The 13,408-nt window shown below is 41.4% G+C and overlaps 1 protein-coding gene across 2 annotated transcripts in view; it reads left to right on the plus strand.

Moving 5' to 3' along the window:
* Uso1 (USO1 vesicle transport factor) overlaps positions 1 to 13,408 on the plus strand; it is a 68,425-nt gene that overhangs the window by 20,128 nt on the left and 34,889 nt on the right. For both annotated transcript variants that reach the window (XM_059274665.1, XM_059274666.1), the window contains exons 5-8: positions 5,488 to 5,588; positions 5,975 to 6,077; positions 6,186 to 6,241; positions 10,785 to 10,905. In XM_059274665.1, the coding sequence (XP_059130648.1) occupies positions 5,488 to 5,588; positions 5,975 to 6,077; positions 6,186 to 6,241; positions 10,785 to 10,905 (381 nt within the window). The remainder of the gene's footprint in view (positions 1 to 5,487; positions 5,589 to 5,974; positions 6,078 to 6,185; positions 6,242 to 10,784; positions 10,906 to 13,408) is intronic.

Consider the following 13,408-nt stretch of genomic DNA (forward strand, 5'->3'; position numbering starts at 1 on the left):
TTTAAAAATTTGGCATACCTACTTAACTATCGGGCCACAGTTGTCAAAGATTACTTTGTTAGTTAGGACTACTTTAGTTAGAACATCTCCTTTTCTTTTCTTTTTTTCAGGGGGCGAGGGGGGGAGGGGGGGGCTTGGATTTTTGAGATAGGGTCTTGTAATGTGGTCCCTGCTGGCCTGGAATTCATTTTGTAGGACAGCCTGGCTTAGAACTTGCAGTGATCCTCCTGTCTCTGCCTTCTGAGTGCTGAGATTACAGACAGGCATGTGCCACCATGCTCTGCTTTAGATCACCTCCATCTGTACAGCAGTTTTCTTCTCTAGAGTATAGATTGTGAACTTGGTATGGAGTTGCATTGAAAGGTCCCATGGTGTTTTTTAAATGGTTTATACTTCTGGAAAACACACACCTATAAATACATTTTAAGAACAAACATATCTGTGTGTTTAGTTAAAGCTAATTGTATAAATAGATCTGGAAAGTGGTGGGATATATATATGTATATGTATATATATATGTGTATATATATATATATATATATATATATATATATATATATATATATATATTTTTTTTTTTCGAGACAGGGTTTCTCTGTGAAGCTTTGCACCTTTCCTGGAACTCACTTTGGAGACCAGGCTGGCCTCGAACTCACAGAGCTCTGCCTGCCTCTGCCTGCTGGAGAAATGGGTCAGCCGTTAAAGGCTAGGCTCATAACCGAAAATATTTCTTATATGTATATACATTATGGGGTATACACACACACACACACACACACACACACACACACACACATACACACACACACACACACACACACACACACACACACACACACACGGACTTAAGAACTAGTCTTTGATTTTACTCTTCTGTTTTAGGTTTATCTTTGCTTTAACAATGGATCACTTTTTCCCCCCACTTACATTAAGGGATCACCTATTTTGACAGGTTAGAGGAAGTGTTGCACATAATATTTAAACTAAGATTAAAGAGATAAACTCAACTATGTTATAAGTATACAAGTGTGTCAAAATGGTTTGACTCATGCCTTTGACTGTATGTAGAATAGATCTAATTTTGTTTTGTTTTGTTTTGTTTTGTTTTGTTTTACAGGGTCTTTACATAGCTCTGGCTATCTTGGAACTTACTATGTAGATCAGGCTGGCCTTGAACTCATAGAGATCCACCTGCCTCTGCCTCCCAGAGTGTTGGGATTAAGTGTGCACCATCACAACAAGTTAAAGTTTCTTATGGCTGTAGTTGTGATTTATAACTTTTAGATACGATTAATTTAATAGTTTTAGCAATTTTACTTTATATATCACTGAAAGCTTTATGTACTATTGCTTAGCTAGTTTGAGGGTATTCTATTAAAGTTTGGAAGTGCTGGGGCTGGAGAGATGGCTCAGTGGTTAAGAGCATTGGCTGCTCTTCCAGAGGACCCCGTCCCAGAGGAGCTTATACACCCTCTTCTTGCCTCTGCAGGCACTGATGCATATAGTCCTCAGGCAAACATGCAGGGAAAACACACATGCACATAAAGTAAAAATAAATAAATCTTGGAGCTGGAAAAATGGCTCAGTGGTTAAGAGCACTGACTGCTCTTCCAGAGGACCTGGGTTCCATTCCCAGCACCCACATGGCAGCTCACACCTGTCTGTAACTCCAGTTTCAGGGAATCTGGTACCCTCTCACTGACATACATGCAGGCACAACACCAGTGCATGCAAAAATAAATAAAATATTTAAAAAAAAATAAATCTTGGAAGTACTGCCTTAGGGCTGTGACTTTTTAAGATTGATGGTTGTCCTGGTTGGTTTGTCAAGTTGATACAAACCTAGACATATCTAGGAAGAATGAACTTAACTGAGAAAATGTCTCCATAAGATTGACCTGTAGGCAAGAATATAGGTGATTGGTATGATTCTTGGTTGGTGATTGATGTGGGAGGGCCCAGCCATTGTCAGTGGTGCCACCTCTGGGCAGGTGGTCCTGGAGTGTTTAAGACAGTGGTAGTACACTCCTTTAATCCCAGCACTCAGGAGGCAGAGGTCTCGTGAGTTCCTGTGAGTTTGAGAACTGAGCAGCAGTGGTGCACACCTTTAGTCCCAGCACTCGAGAGGCAGAGCCAGGCGGATCTCTGTGAGTTCATGGCCAGCCTGGGCTACAGAGTGAGTTCCAGTAAAGGCACCAGAACTACACAGAGAAACCCTGTCTCAAAAAATCAAACATAATTAATTAATTAATTAATTAATTAATTAAAAAGACGGCAGGCTGAGCAAGCCATTAAATGGTGTTCCTCCATGGCCTCTGCCTCAGTTCCTGCCCTGAGTCCCTGCCTTGGCTTATGTTCATGATGGACTACAATTTTAAGCTGAAATAAATCCCTTCCTCCCCAAGTTACTTTTGGTCATAGTGTTTTATCACAGCAGTAGAAACCGTAGTTCAAACAGTGGTCTTAGATCAGATTCTACCACACTAGTTGAATTCAAAATGTATAGCCAAATTGATAATAAGCTACAGTATTTTATATGCTATAGTTACAGAATAAATCAAGGATATTAGCTATTTCTTGATGGGTTATTCTCTCATGTTTGGTGCCAGCACTGAATTAAACTTTTTATTTGTCCTGCATTCCGAATGTGTACAAAGGTTTAAGAGTTGTCTTGTATAAAAAAGGTCCAAAGTTAGATAAATATTACATGCAGTGTTCCCCTCTGAGGCCCCACAGAGTTTCCACGAGGATGATAAATGGTGAGAAACAGCTCAGCTCTTCTGTCAGGACACTTGTCTCTAGACTCTTGCTTCAGCAAAGCATGTTACAATGCCCCATGTCCTTCCAATAGTTTGAAAAGCTTACCAAGGCTCAAAGTACAAGTTAATTATTTGTAATTACCTGCATAGAACTATTTCAACATTTAAAAAAACAACTGAGGGGCTGGAGAGATCGATGCTCAGGGATTAAGAGCATTTGTTGCTTTTGTAGAGGACCCAAATTTGGTTCCCAGCACTCACGTGGTGGTTCACAACCATCCATTATGATAGTTTCAAGGCACCAAGCACATACATGGTGCACATGCATACACACAGGCAAAACACTCATGCATGGAAATTAAGAGATAAATAAGTCTTTTTAAATTAACAAAAAACATTTTCTAGGATGGGTCCATGAAATCAGTATTTTTTCCCTTCTTTAACTAGTTTACTTTTTATTTTTTTATTTTTATTTTATGTGTATAGGTGTTTGGTCTGCATGCCTGTCTGTATACCACTTGCATGCCTGGTGCCTACAAAGGCCAGAAGAGGGCATAGGATCCTCTAGAACTGGAGTTATAGATAGTTATGAGTCAACATGTGGTTGCTGGGAATTGAATCCCGGTCCTCTGGGAGAGCAGCCAGTGCTCTTAACCACTGAGCCACGTCTACAGCCCCAGTATGCAACTTCAAAGCTTTTCTCTTAGTGGGCACTGAGTTGCTTGCTTCTAGTTCAGAACTACTGAAATTTGATTAGATCCATGTTTATCAACCTTTTTTAATGATTTAGGCTTTTGTATATGTTTATTCTGTTGCTGTAACAAACATCACGATCAAAAGCACTTAGGGGAGGAAAACGTTTATTTGGCTTTCACTTCCAGTCACAGTTTGTCACTGAAGGAAGTCTGAAGCAGAAACCGTGGAAGAATACTGCTTACTGGTTCCGGCTTGTGCTTAGCTTTTTAAATAGAGCCCGGAACCACCTGCTCAGGGGACAGTGCCAACCACAGTGGACTGAGTGGCAGCCCTAAGCTGCTCTCTATGACACCTCCCTCAACCCCATCTTTCATCTCCCATCCCTTCAAAACCAGTACCATGAAGGAACTCTTACACCTTGCTAGTCTCTTGTCAGCTTGAGATACAGGCTTGGCCCCCTTGGACCACAGCTTGTGAGTACTGACCTAAGGAAATACTTTCCTATTGTCTCAATGAAGCAGAGAGTATTTCACCTCAGGGAAGCTGATCTCCTGTCAGTCACAGCTGACCTTTCAGCCCCAGCAGACCAGCATCCCATTGCCCCGGGAAGCACAGAGGTTCTGATCTCTTGATAATCATAGCCGATTCTTCAGCCCCGGCGTATTACTACACACACTGTCCTCTCTGGGGGGATATTTTTATTCTATCTGAATGAATGTTTCGCCTGCGTGATTGTACACCTGATGCTCACAGAGGTGAAAGAGGACATTGGATCCCCTGGACCTTGGGATCTGGAGTTATGGACAGTTGTGAGCCACCATGTGGGTGCTGGGAACCGAATCCAGGCCCTCTGCACCAAGTGCTCCAAACTGCGGAGCACTCTTGGCCCCTGTACGTTCTTAGTCCACACCGTCACAAACAGTCTCCCTCTGAGACCGCACAGGCCTGCGTTGTCTGCGTTTCTTTCAGCGTTCGGATCTTTCAGAAGGAATGGCTTGTTAAGAATTGGACGGAATTCCAAAGCCGCCCCCCCCCCCCCCCAGTCCTCTAACAAACCAGTCCAAGGCAGGAAAGCACATGCTTGGGTTTATTACGATACCCAACTCGTAGTACTTACTTTTGTTCTGGTTGCATTCAGTTGCTGTGACAAACTCAAGGCCACCATCCTGCCTCGGCCTCACGAGTGCTGGGATTACAGGCATGCACTACCACCAGGTCTATGAAATTTTAGTCATTTTATACTGGATACTGTAAAGAAATTCTGTGTTAAATTCTGCTTTTATTGCCAAATACTTTTCTAGGTTCTATATGAAAACAGTACTGGATAATCTGAAGATATTTGGTTTAATTCATAATTAAATTACACTGACAAGTAAAAATCAGCAATGAATACTGTTTTGAGATGTACTGATTTGGAGATATAATTCATGTAAAATAAAATTTGCTCATAGAAGTTGTATAGTCTTAACCAGGCAGTGGTGGCGCCCGCCTTTAATTCCAGCACTCGGGAGGCAGAGGCAGGTGGATCTAGGCCAGCCTGGGCTACAGAGAGAGATCCAGGACAGGCACCAGAACTACACAGAGAAACCCTGTCTTGAAAAAAAAAAAAAGAAGAAGAAGAAAAAGAAGAAGTTGTATAGTCTTATAAGTTTAGACAAAAAAAAAATTGAGTAGTGTGTGATGGGATTTGGCCCTGTGGTTAAGTGCTTGCCTGCCATAATCAAAGCCCTGGGTCCAAACCCCAGCACTAAAAAAAAAAAAAAAATTGTAGAACCACTACCACATTGAAGAGAGACTATTTCTGTCACCCTAAATGATTCCTCCTAGTTAAAGTCTAACCTGATGTCTTTGAGGAGGAGCTATGAAGTGAGTTTACAAATAGTTTTCACTCTTAATTGTATAACTGATAGCAGCCATACTGTTGAATTATTTACATTCCAGAAAAATTGCCATTTCTGTTTAACTCTTCGGTGAGAGGATACTTTCACATAGCAGCATGTTGAAGTACTTTGTTTTTTGAATCTTCTTACAGAAGAAAATTCTACAAGACCAAGTGAGGATTTGGGAAGCCAGTTTACAGAAATTTTCATTAAGCAGCCAGAAAATGTCACTCTCCTGTTATCTTTGTTGGAGGTAAATAGAGAACCTTGACCTTCTGTCATGTTAATAAGCTGCTTGTGTTGCCTCGTGGGTATTCCTGAGGAAGTAGTATGCAGCACATACTTTAAAAGGAATGGAGTTTGTTGTATCACGCTTTTTGAATGCATGTGAGAGATCCACACGCATGCTATAGGAAATACGTAATCTGTTAAAATGATATATGCATCTTATTTCTAGTTTTACAAAGTATTATCAGTATTAACATTGTAGTTGATTTAATCAATTAACATTAACTCATTTTTAAAGTTCACTGAAATTCTATTTTTCACTTGTAGTTTCTCATTGCACTATTAGTTGAAAATATTTTCTCTGAAAATAGGAATTGAAGTTGTTAAACCGTTGAAATTCTTGCATTGCAGGAGTTTGATTTCCATGTCCGTTGGCCTGGTGTTAGACTGCTGACTTCTCTTTTAAAACAGCTGGGGCCTCCAGTGCAGCAGATTGTCTTAGTCAGTCCCATGGGTGAGTGACTTCTTCTGTGCAGTCTTGAGGGAAAAGTGACTGAAGTGGTGCCTTAATAAATTGTAATTTTTAGTCTACCTGTATCTTTCTCATGGTTGTGTGTTCTAGGTGTTTCAAGACTAATGGACTTACTGGCAGATTCCAGAGAAATTATACGTAATGATGTAAGTTCAGTTTGGGGGAGGGGGCATATGATGCTTATTTTTTCTCTTTGCAAATAAAATCTCTGTTTCCCCTTATGAGTTAAGAAAAGTTAGTTTTGGAAAATTGGGGTGATGGCCAATCATTTAGACCTTTTAAACTTACATTGTTTTTCTTTGTTTGTTTTTTGTTTTTGTCTTCTGCCTAGCTAGTATTTAGAGTTATACAGACCATTTTGCTATTCAAACATATTGCATATGTTTAAGCTTTTTTCTATGGTCTTCTGAGATGTTGACATAGAATTTCACCTCAGAAATTGTCTTTCCTCCTACAGAGTAGAGGAACCATTCTGAGACATTAAATGGTGTGAGTTTACAAACGGTTGCACTTGGCTTCCTCATTCTTATTTCACTGAATGTGTGTCCAGAGGATTTTCATTGATAACCTCTTTAACTCTGGACTGCAACCATTGTGTAGTCATTTCCACTCTGGTGTGTCCTTTGATATTTTCATATGATTTTGAATTTTGTAACACCTTAATGCAAAGCACAAATAGGACTAAGCCAAACCCCTGACTTGTGTCCATGTGAAATGTGAGATAAATATATTTTAAATTTAACGTTTAAAGTTTTGTTAGCCAGGCGGTGGTGGCGCACACCTTTAATCCCAGCACTCGGGAGGCAGAGGCAAGCAGATCTCTGTGAGTTCGAGGCCAGCCTGGGCTACCAAGTGAGTTCCAGGAAAGGTGCAAAGCTACACAGGGAAACCCTGTCTCGAAAAACCAAAAAAAAAAAAAAAAAACAAACAAACAAAAAAATTGTTGTAGTGAGGCTAGAGATGGCTCAGCAGCTAAGAGCACTTGCTGCTTTTGGATAGGATTCAGGTTCAGATCCTAGCACCAGATGGCAGCTCACATGCATCTGTAAGCCCAGTTCCAGGGCATTCAACACCTCTGTAGGTACCACTCACGTACATGGTGCATATGCTAGAGTCAGACAAGCACTCACATAAAATAAAAATACAAATTTTGTAGTATGTATGGCAAGGCAGTATTATAGGAAGTAAAATGCTATAATAATGTAACTTACAAGAAATCAATCTTTATTCTTCAGTATTTAATAGTTTTGTTTGTTTGTTTGTCTTGAGACAGAATCTCAATCTGTATCCCAGGCTGGGCTTAAAATTTGAGCCTGCTTTCTACATGTTAGCATTACAGACATACGTCCCTGTGCCTGATGTACATGTTATTTCTGTTTTTAGAACTGTCTTATTAAGTGAACATCCATCTAGTAGGAATAATTTGGGATGTTTTTCCATAATTAGAATATGACTATAGGGGCTAGAGATACGGCTCCACAATTGAGAGGACCAGGGTTTGGTTCTCAGGCCCCACATCAATAGGCTCATCATACCTCTACCTCTGGTTCCAGTGAGTTCGATGCTGTCTTCTGTCCTCCACAGGCACTTGTTTGATGGGGTGCAAATACAGACAAGCAGGCACATACATACCTATTCACATAGGTACATTTTTAAATTAAATAAAATATGACTGTGTACCTTAAACTCAAGGTTTCTTCTCAGCCCCCAGTTTAAATAAGAGGCTGCTGAACCATCAAATGAAATTCTCTTTCCCTAAGTCTTGGTTCACGTCATCAGAATTTGTTTTATTTTTTCATATATAAAATTGCTTTTTAACAGATGCCTACCTTGACTCTTTAATTCCTTCTTAGAGCATATATTTTGTATAAAATAAAATTATTACATTTTCATGCAACTTTATCAGGTACTTTGATCTTGTCTTAGGGTTTCTGTTGCTGTGAAGAGACACCATGACCATATGACCATGGCAACTCTTTCTTTTTTTCTTTTTTTCTTTTTCTTTTCTTTTTTTTTTTTTTTTTTTTGGTTTTTTGAGACAGGGTTTCTGTGTAGCTTTGCGCCTTTCCTGGATCTCACTCTGTAGGCCAGGCTGGCCTCGAACTCACAGAGATCCACCTGGCTCTGCCTCCCGAGTTCTGGGGTTAAAGGCATGCGCCACCACCGCCCCGCAACCATGGCAGCTCTTATAAAGGAAAACATTTAATAGGGGTTGGCTTACAGTTCAGAGGTTTAGTCCATTATCTTTCTGGTGATGTGTAGGCAGACATGGCGCTGGAGAAGAATCTCAGAGTCTACGTCTTGATCCACAGGCAGCAGAAGCACCTGTGTCACTGAGTGTGACTTTAGCATAGATGAGACCTCAAAGTCCACCCCACAGTGGCACACTTCCTCCAAGGCCACACCTACTCCAGCAAAGCCCCACCTCCTAATAGGACCGCTCCCTATGGGGGCCATTTTCTTTCAAACCACCAGTCTGTTCCACCCAGTCCCCTCTGTGCCCCGCCCCAATCATGGTTTAAGTCTATTTTCCCCTAACTTTTTGCTTTGGTTTTTATTTGAGACAGATAAGATGATTGTCTGTGTTGGCTTTTGTTAATTTTATGAATGGAGATTTTTATTTTTTGTTGTAACATCTAACATCTTGATTTTATGTTTTATACCTGTATTTTCTTGGTTTCAACTGACCTATTCAGCATAAGAGGAAAATAATCTATTAATAAATATTGAAATTTAAAAATGGTAAACTCTGTAGATGCTGTTTTCCTATCTTCAGTCTTTAAAATTCAGTGACGTCTGGGTGTGGTAGAACATGTTTTTAGCCCCAAGCACTTTGGAGACAAAGGCAGGAGGATCTCTGTGAGTTGAATCCAGTTGAATGAGTATAAAGAGTTTCATGGAAGCCACAGCTACATAGTGAGATAATTCTTGGTATTTAAAAAAATAGTGTCACAGGATTCAGGATAGTATGCTGTTGTGCACATAAGTGTTCTGAGACACGGGATTTGTGTGTTTACTTATAGTTACACAGCTAGTAAGTCTGCCCACTTTATCAGACTCAGGGCTCCTGTGTTTGTGTATACTGTTTGTCTTCTTCTTTGTGCAGTTAAATTCAGGTTGGCAGCATTAAGTTAGCAGGAGAATTTGACATCTAAATTCTTTTTTTTTTTTTTTTTTTTTTTTTTTTACTTTTCATGTTAGCATTGAAATTTGAAAATCAGGCAAAAGTGTGGTGTGAGCCCAGTGAGATGTGGGTATTCTTAAATTTGCAGAAGCTTAGTGGCCCGTTGATAACAGCCAGCCACTTATCTGCCATTGTGGGACTCAAATAACCTGTTCGCTTGAGGTCCCTATTGCTCACCCTCTTCCTCTGAAGTAGTAGCTGTGCTTTTTCCAACCATGATATGTTTTCTGTCTCTCTCACCATGAGGCCACCTAGGGACTCATAGGTACTTGATATGTAATACTGAAATAAAAAGTGGGTAATAAGGCTGGAGAGATGGCTCATCAGTTCAAAATACTAGCTGCTCTTCAGAGGACCTGGGTTCAATTCCCAGCACCCACATGCCAGCTCATAACTGTCTGTCACTCCAGTTCCAGGGGGTCCTGTGCCCTTTTATGGCCTCAATAGGCACTGGACATGCAAGTGGTGTGCAGGCATACATGCAGGCAAAACACCCATACACAAAAAGAAATGAGTAATAAGCGGCAACGTAATTTGTTTAATGGCGACAGAGTCTATAAACTTACACAGCTTAATAAGCTGAAAAAAAAAAGAGCAAAGACTTAAACTTTCCTTTGTCAGTTCTATAACTTTAGCATTCAGCAGTTAGGTCTTATCCACACTGACTGGAGATTTTGAAATGTATTAACAGGGTCATAAGTTACCATGATACACTATGGAACCTTCCTTATGCCCTTGGCCCAGACAGCTTTGTTGAGCCTGGATCAATACACACATCTAGAGTCCCATGTGCTCACCTGGACCCCCACCTCCTCCAGGACAAATTCTGGATTTCTTTGAGTGTCTGAGGGCGTGCTCTTGAAGCCCGTGCCGTGGCTGTGCTTGTGAATGTTGATGTGTGTTCCTGGATAACCACTTCATTGGTGGCAGGACGGCCGTTCTTCCCACCCCAAGTCGGGAAGGATGGGCACAAAGGACTGTGGGAGGAAAAGCCATACCTCAAGTAACCGTCTGTAAACTTTGTGCAGGGCATTCTATTCATAAGGCATGACTTTTCATTTCTTCTGTCGATTTAAAATCAAATTGTGAGAATTTGGGGCCAGGTATTTGCAAGAATTCCTGAACCCTATAAAGTTCTGTTAGAATGTGGTGGTATTTGATTTATTATTATTATTATTATTTTAAAAGAGTAGGTCTGGGGTGATCACTCTCAGCTTATGGAAACTGCATGGTGATGGATGAAGATGAAGTAATTGTGTTTTTATTATATACAGTAAAAAGAAGCCTTAGATGTGAACTCTTACCAAGGCCCCGTCCCTCTATGATCTGTGACCTTCAGGAAAGCAAATTGTTGAACTGTCTCTGCCCTCTATGTCCTTTTGTAGAGAGACTGACGTAGTTGGACTTGTAAAATCTTCTTTAGTATAGGATTCTGTGATTTTAGTAATTTTTAGGTGTCCAGTAAAGTTGGTCCTGGACTGAATGCCATCTGTCTTCTCCATAAGGGCGTCTTACTGCTGCAGGCACTAACAAGGAGCAATGGAGCAATCCAGAAAATTGTCGCTTTTGAAAACGCTTTTGAGAGGCTGCTGGATATTATCACAGAGGAGGGGAACAGTGACGGAGGTAAGAAGAGACCGTGTGACACCTGCTTTGTACTCGCTCACTTTGGGGTAGTCACTATGGTTTTACAGCAGTACATAGACATGATTTCAGCCTTTTCCAGGGCGCAGGCCTTGAAAGTCAGTGAGACAAGAGTCCTTAGCAGATTATCTCTTGAAGAGAAGAAATGAAGCTCTGTGAACATTTAAGCTAGGTAGGGAAGAAAGACTAGAGTCTATCTGCATTGTGAGTACACCATGTGAAAAACACAGATGAGCACATTCACGTCTTCTGCAGTGTTAGAATTTATTGAAATACAACCAACTCCCAAGACATTGTAGTTTCAGAAGCAGCAACTTGCAGATACTCCCACTTTGCCAACAGGGGTTCTTTTATAGACATCCTAATTCCTAAGACTAACTCACAGGTCATACATTATACGTCACTCAATAAGTCTGTGTGTGGGTACGGACTGCATAGAGCTAAGGGCTCCAGCAGAGTTAGGAGGCTTCAGAAGCCAGGGAAGCTGCTAGAACATGGAGCCTGTATGACTGTGATAATGAACCAAACTCAGCTTCTCACAAAACTGGAGCAGTTGCATTGGAAGCAGGGTGGAAGGCTTGGCTCTAGAGGTACAAAGGACAGATGAGTGGACAGCAGTTTCAGACAGCAGGACAGACAAGGGACAACTCCAGTAGACTCTGTCAACAGCAGGGACCAAGGAGACTTGAAGGTCCTGGGACAGTTGGGAGTTCTCTGTCTGCTCGTCCTTGAGGCACAGACTGGGTGGTCAGATGACAAATGAGCGGGGTCACCACTGTCCAAGTGCTGAGTGTCCTCTGCTCTATGGGGAGTCAGAGGAGGGACTTATACCCTTCCTTGGTTTGGTGTGCTGACGAGGTCTTTCTTTAACAAATTTTGGTGTATGGGGCTGGAGAGATGGCTCAGAGGTTAAGAGCACTGGCTGCTTTCCCAGAGGTCCCGAGTTCAATTCCCAGCATCCACATGGTGGCTCACAACCGTCTACAATGAGACCTGGTGCCCTCTTCTGGCTTTCAGGTAGAACACTGCATATATAATAAATAAATAAATCTTTTAAAAAACTTGTGTGCGGTACAGTTGGTAGTGAAGGAGGAGGGCTTGCGTCTGTGTGTGAAGGTTAGAGGACAACTTTGTGGAGTAGTTTCCCTTCTTGCAGCTTTAGGTGGGATCAGGGATAAACACAGGCTCCAGGCATGGCAAGCACTTGTACCCACTGAGCCTGACAAATTCTTGGACTTTGTTTTCCTGATATGATCTTAATATGCCATGTGCCCTACATATCTCAATTCACCCCAGTAAATGTATGAGGGCCCTCCCTTCTCCCAGGAGCACATCTGTGCCCCATGGGTGGAGTTGGAAAGAGAGTGTTAGTTGTTCACCTGTCCTCCTGGGTGCAGAGGGCCCTTCCAGCCTTGAAATTGAGTCAACGGCTGCTTTAAAATGAAGTCTCTCTGGGCAAGGCACAGCACTGTTCTTTACAGTTGGGAGGAACTTGGGGGAGGAACAAGCTTGATCTCAAACATTTGTAAACAATCGATATTTTTCTCATTAGCTCAAGCTGCCCTTCAATTTGTGGTAATTTTGCCTTGGCCTCCAGGTGCTGGGATTATAGCTGTGTGTCCTGAAGATAAGTTGGAATGTAAATCTCTAAAAAGGGAGAAAGTAATTGGGTTGAAGACTTGAAGTCTCAAGGAAGCCTTAAAACAGCAAAGTTGAACATTCTGGAGCCAGATTTGCTTTCCTTTGAGTTTAAATATTTTAATTGAGCCGGGCATGGTGATGGGTGCAAATAACCATTGCAAATAGCAGGGTAAACAAAGCAGCAGACCCTTAGATGCAGTAGGGAAAGCATGATCCTTACGAGGACTGATGAATAGGACTTTATTAAAATTGAAAAGTTGTAAGCCGGTCGCAGTGGCGCACGCCTTTAATCCCAGCACTTGGGAGGCAGAGGCAGGCGGGTCTCTGTGAGTTCAAAGTCAGCCTGGGCTACAGAGGGAGTTGCAGGACAGCTACACAGAGAAACCCTGTCTCGAAAAAACGATAGAACAAAACACAGAAAGTTGTGTTCTACAAAGGCACTGTTAAGCAAATTCAGTAACAGGGCATGGACTGTATCTGAAAAAGGACTTGAAAACTTAATAGTGAAAAGAAAAGCAAATTTAAGAGTAGTGTAAAGATCTGAACAGACTCATTAAAGAAGAGACTAAGGTTTGCAGTAACATACAAAAAATTGCTCGGCATCATGTCATCAGGCAGTTGCAGTAGAAATGACGAGATACCGCTACATGCCATTGCAGTGGGAATGACGAGATACCACTACATGCCATTGCAGTGGTGAAAATCCCAAGTTCTAACTATTAGATGCTGCTGAGGATATGGAAAAGTAGAAACTCATTGCTGATAGGAATGCAAAGGGATGCAGCCAGTGTGAGACAGTTTCTTACAAACACAATCTTGCTGTGTAATCTAATAGTAATGCTGC

The sequence above is a fragment of the Peromyscus eremicus genome, chromosome 10 (assembly GCF_949786415.1).
Source record: "Peromyscus eremicus chromosome 10, PerEre_H2_v1, whole genome shotgun sequence".
NCBI classification, from domain to species: Eukaryota; Metazoa; Chordata; class Mammalia; order Rodentia; family Cricetidae; genus Peromyscus; species Peromyscus eremicus.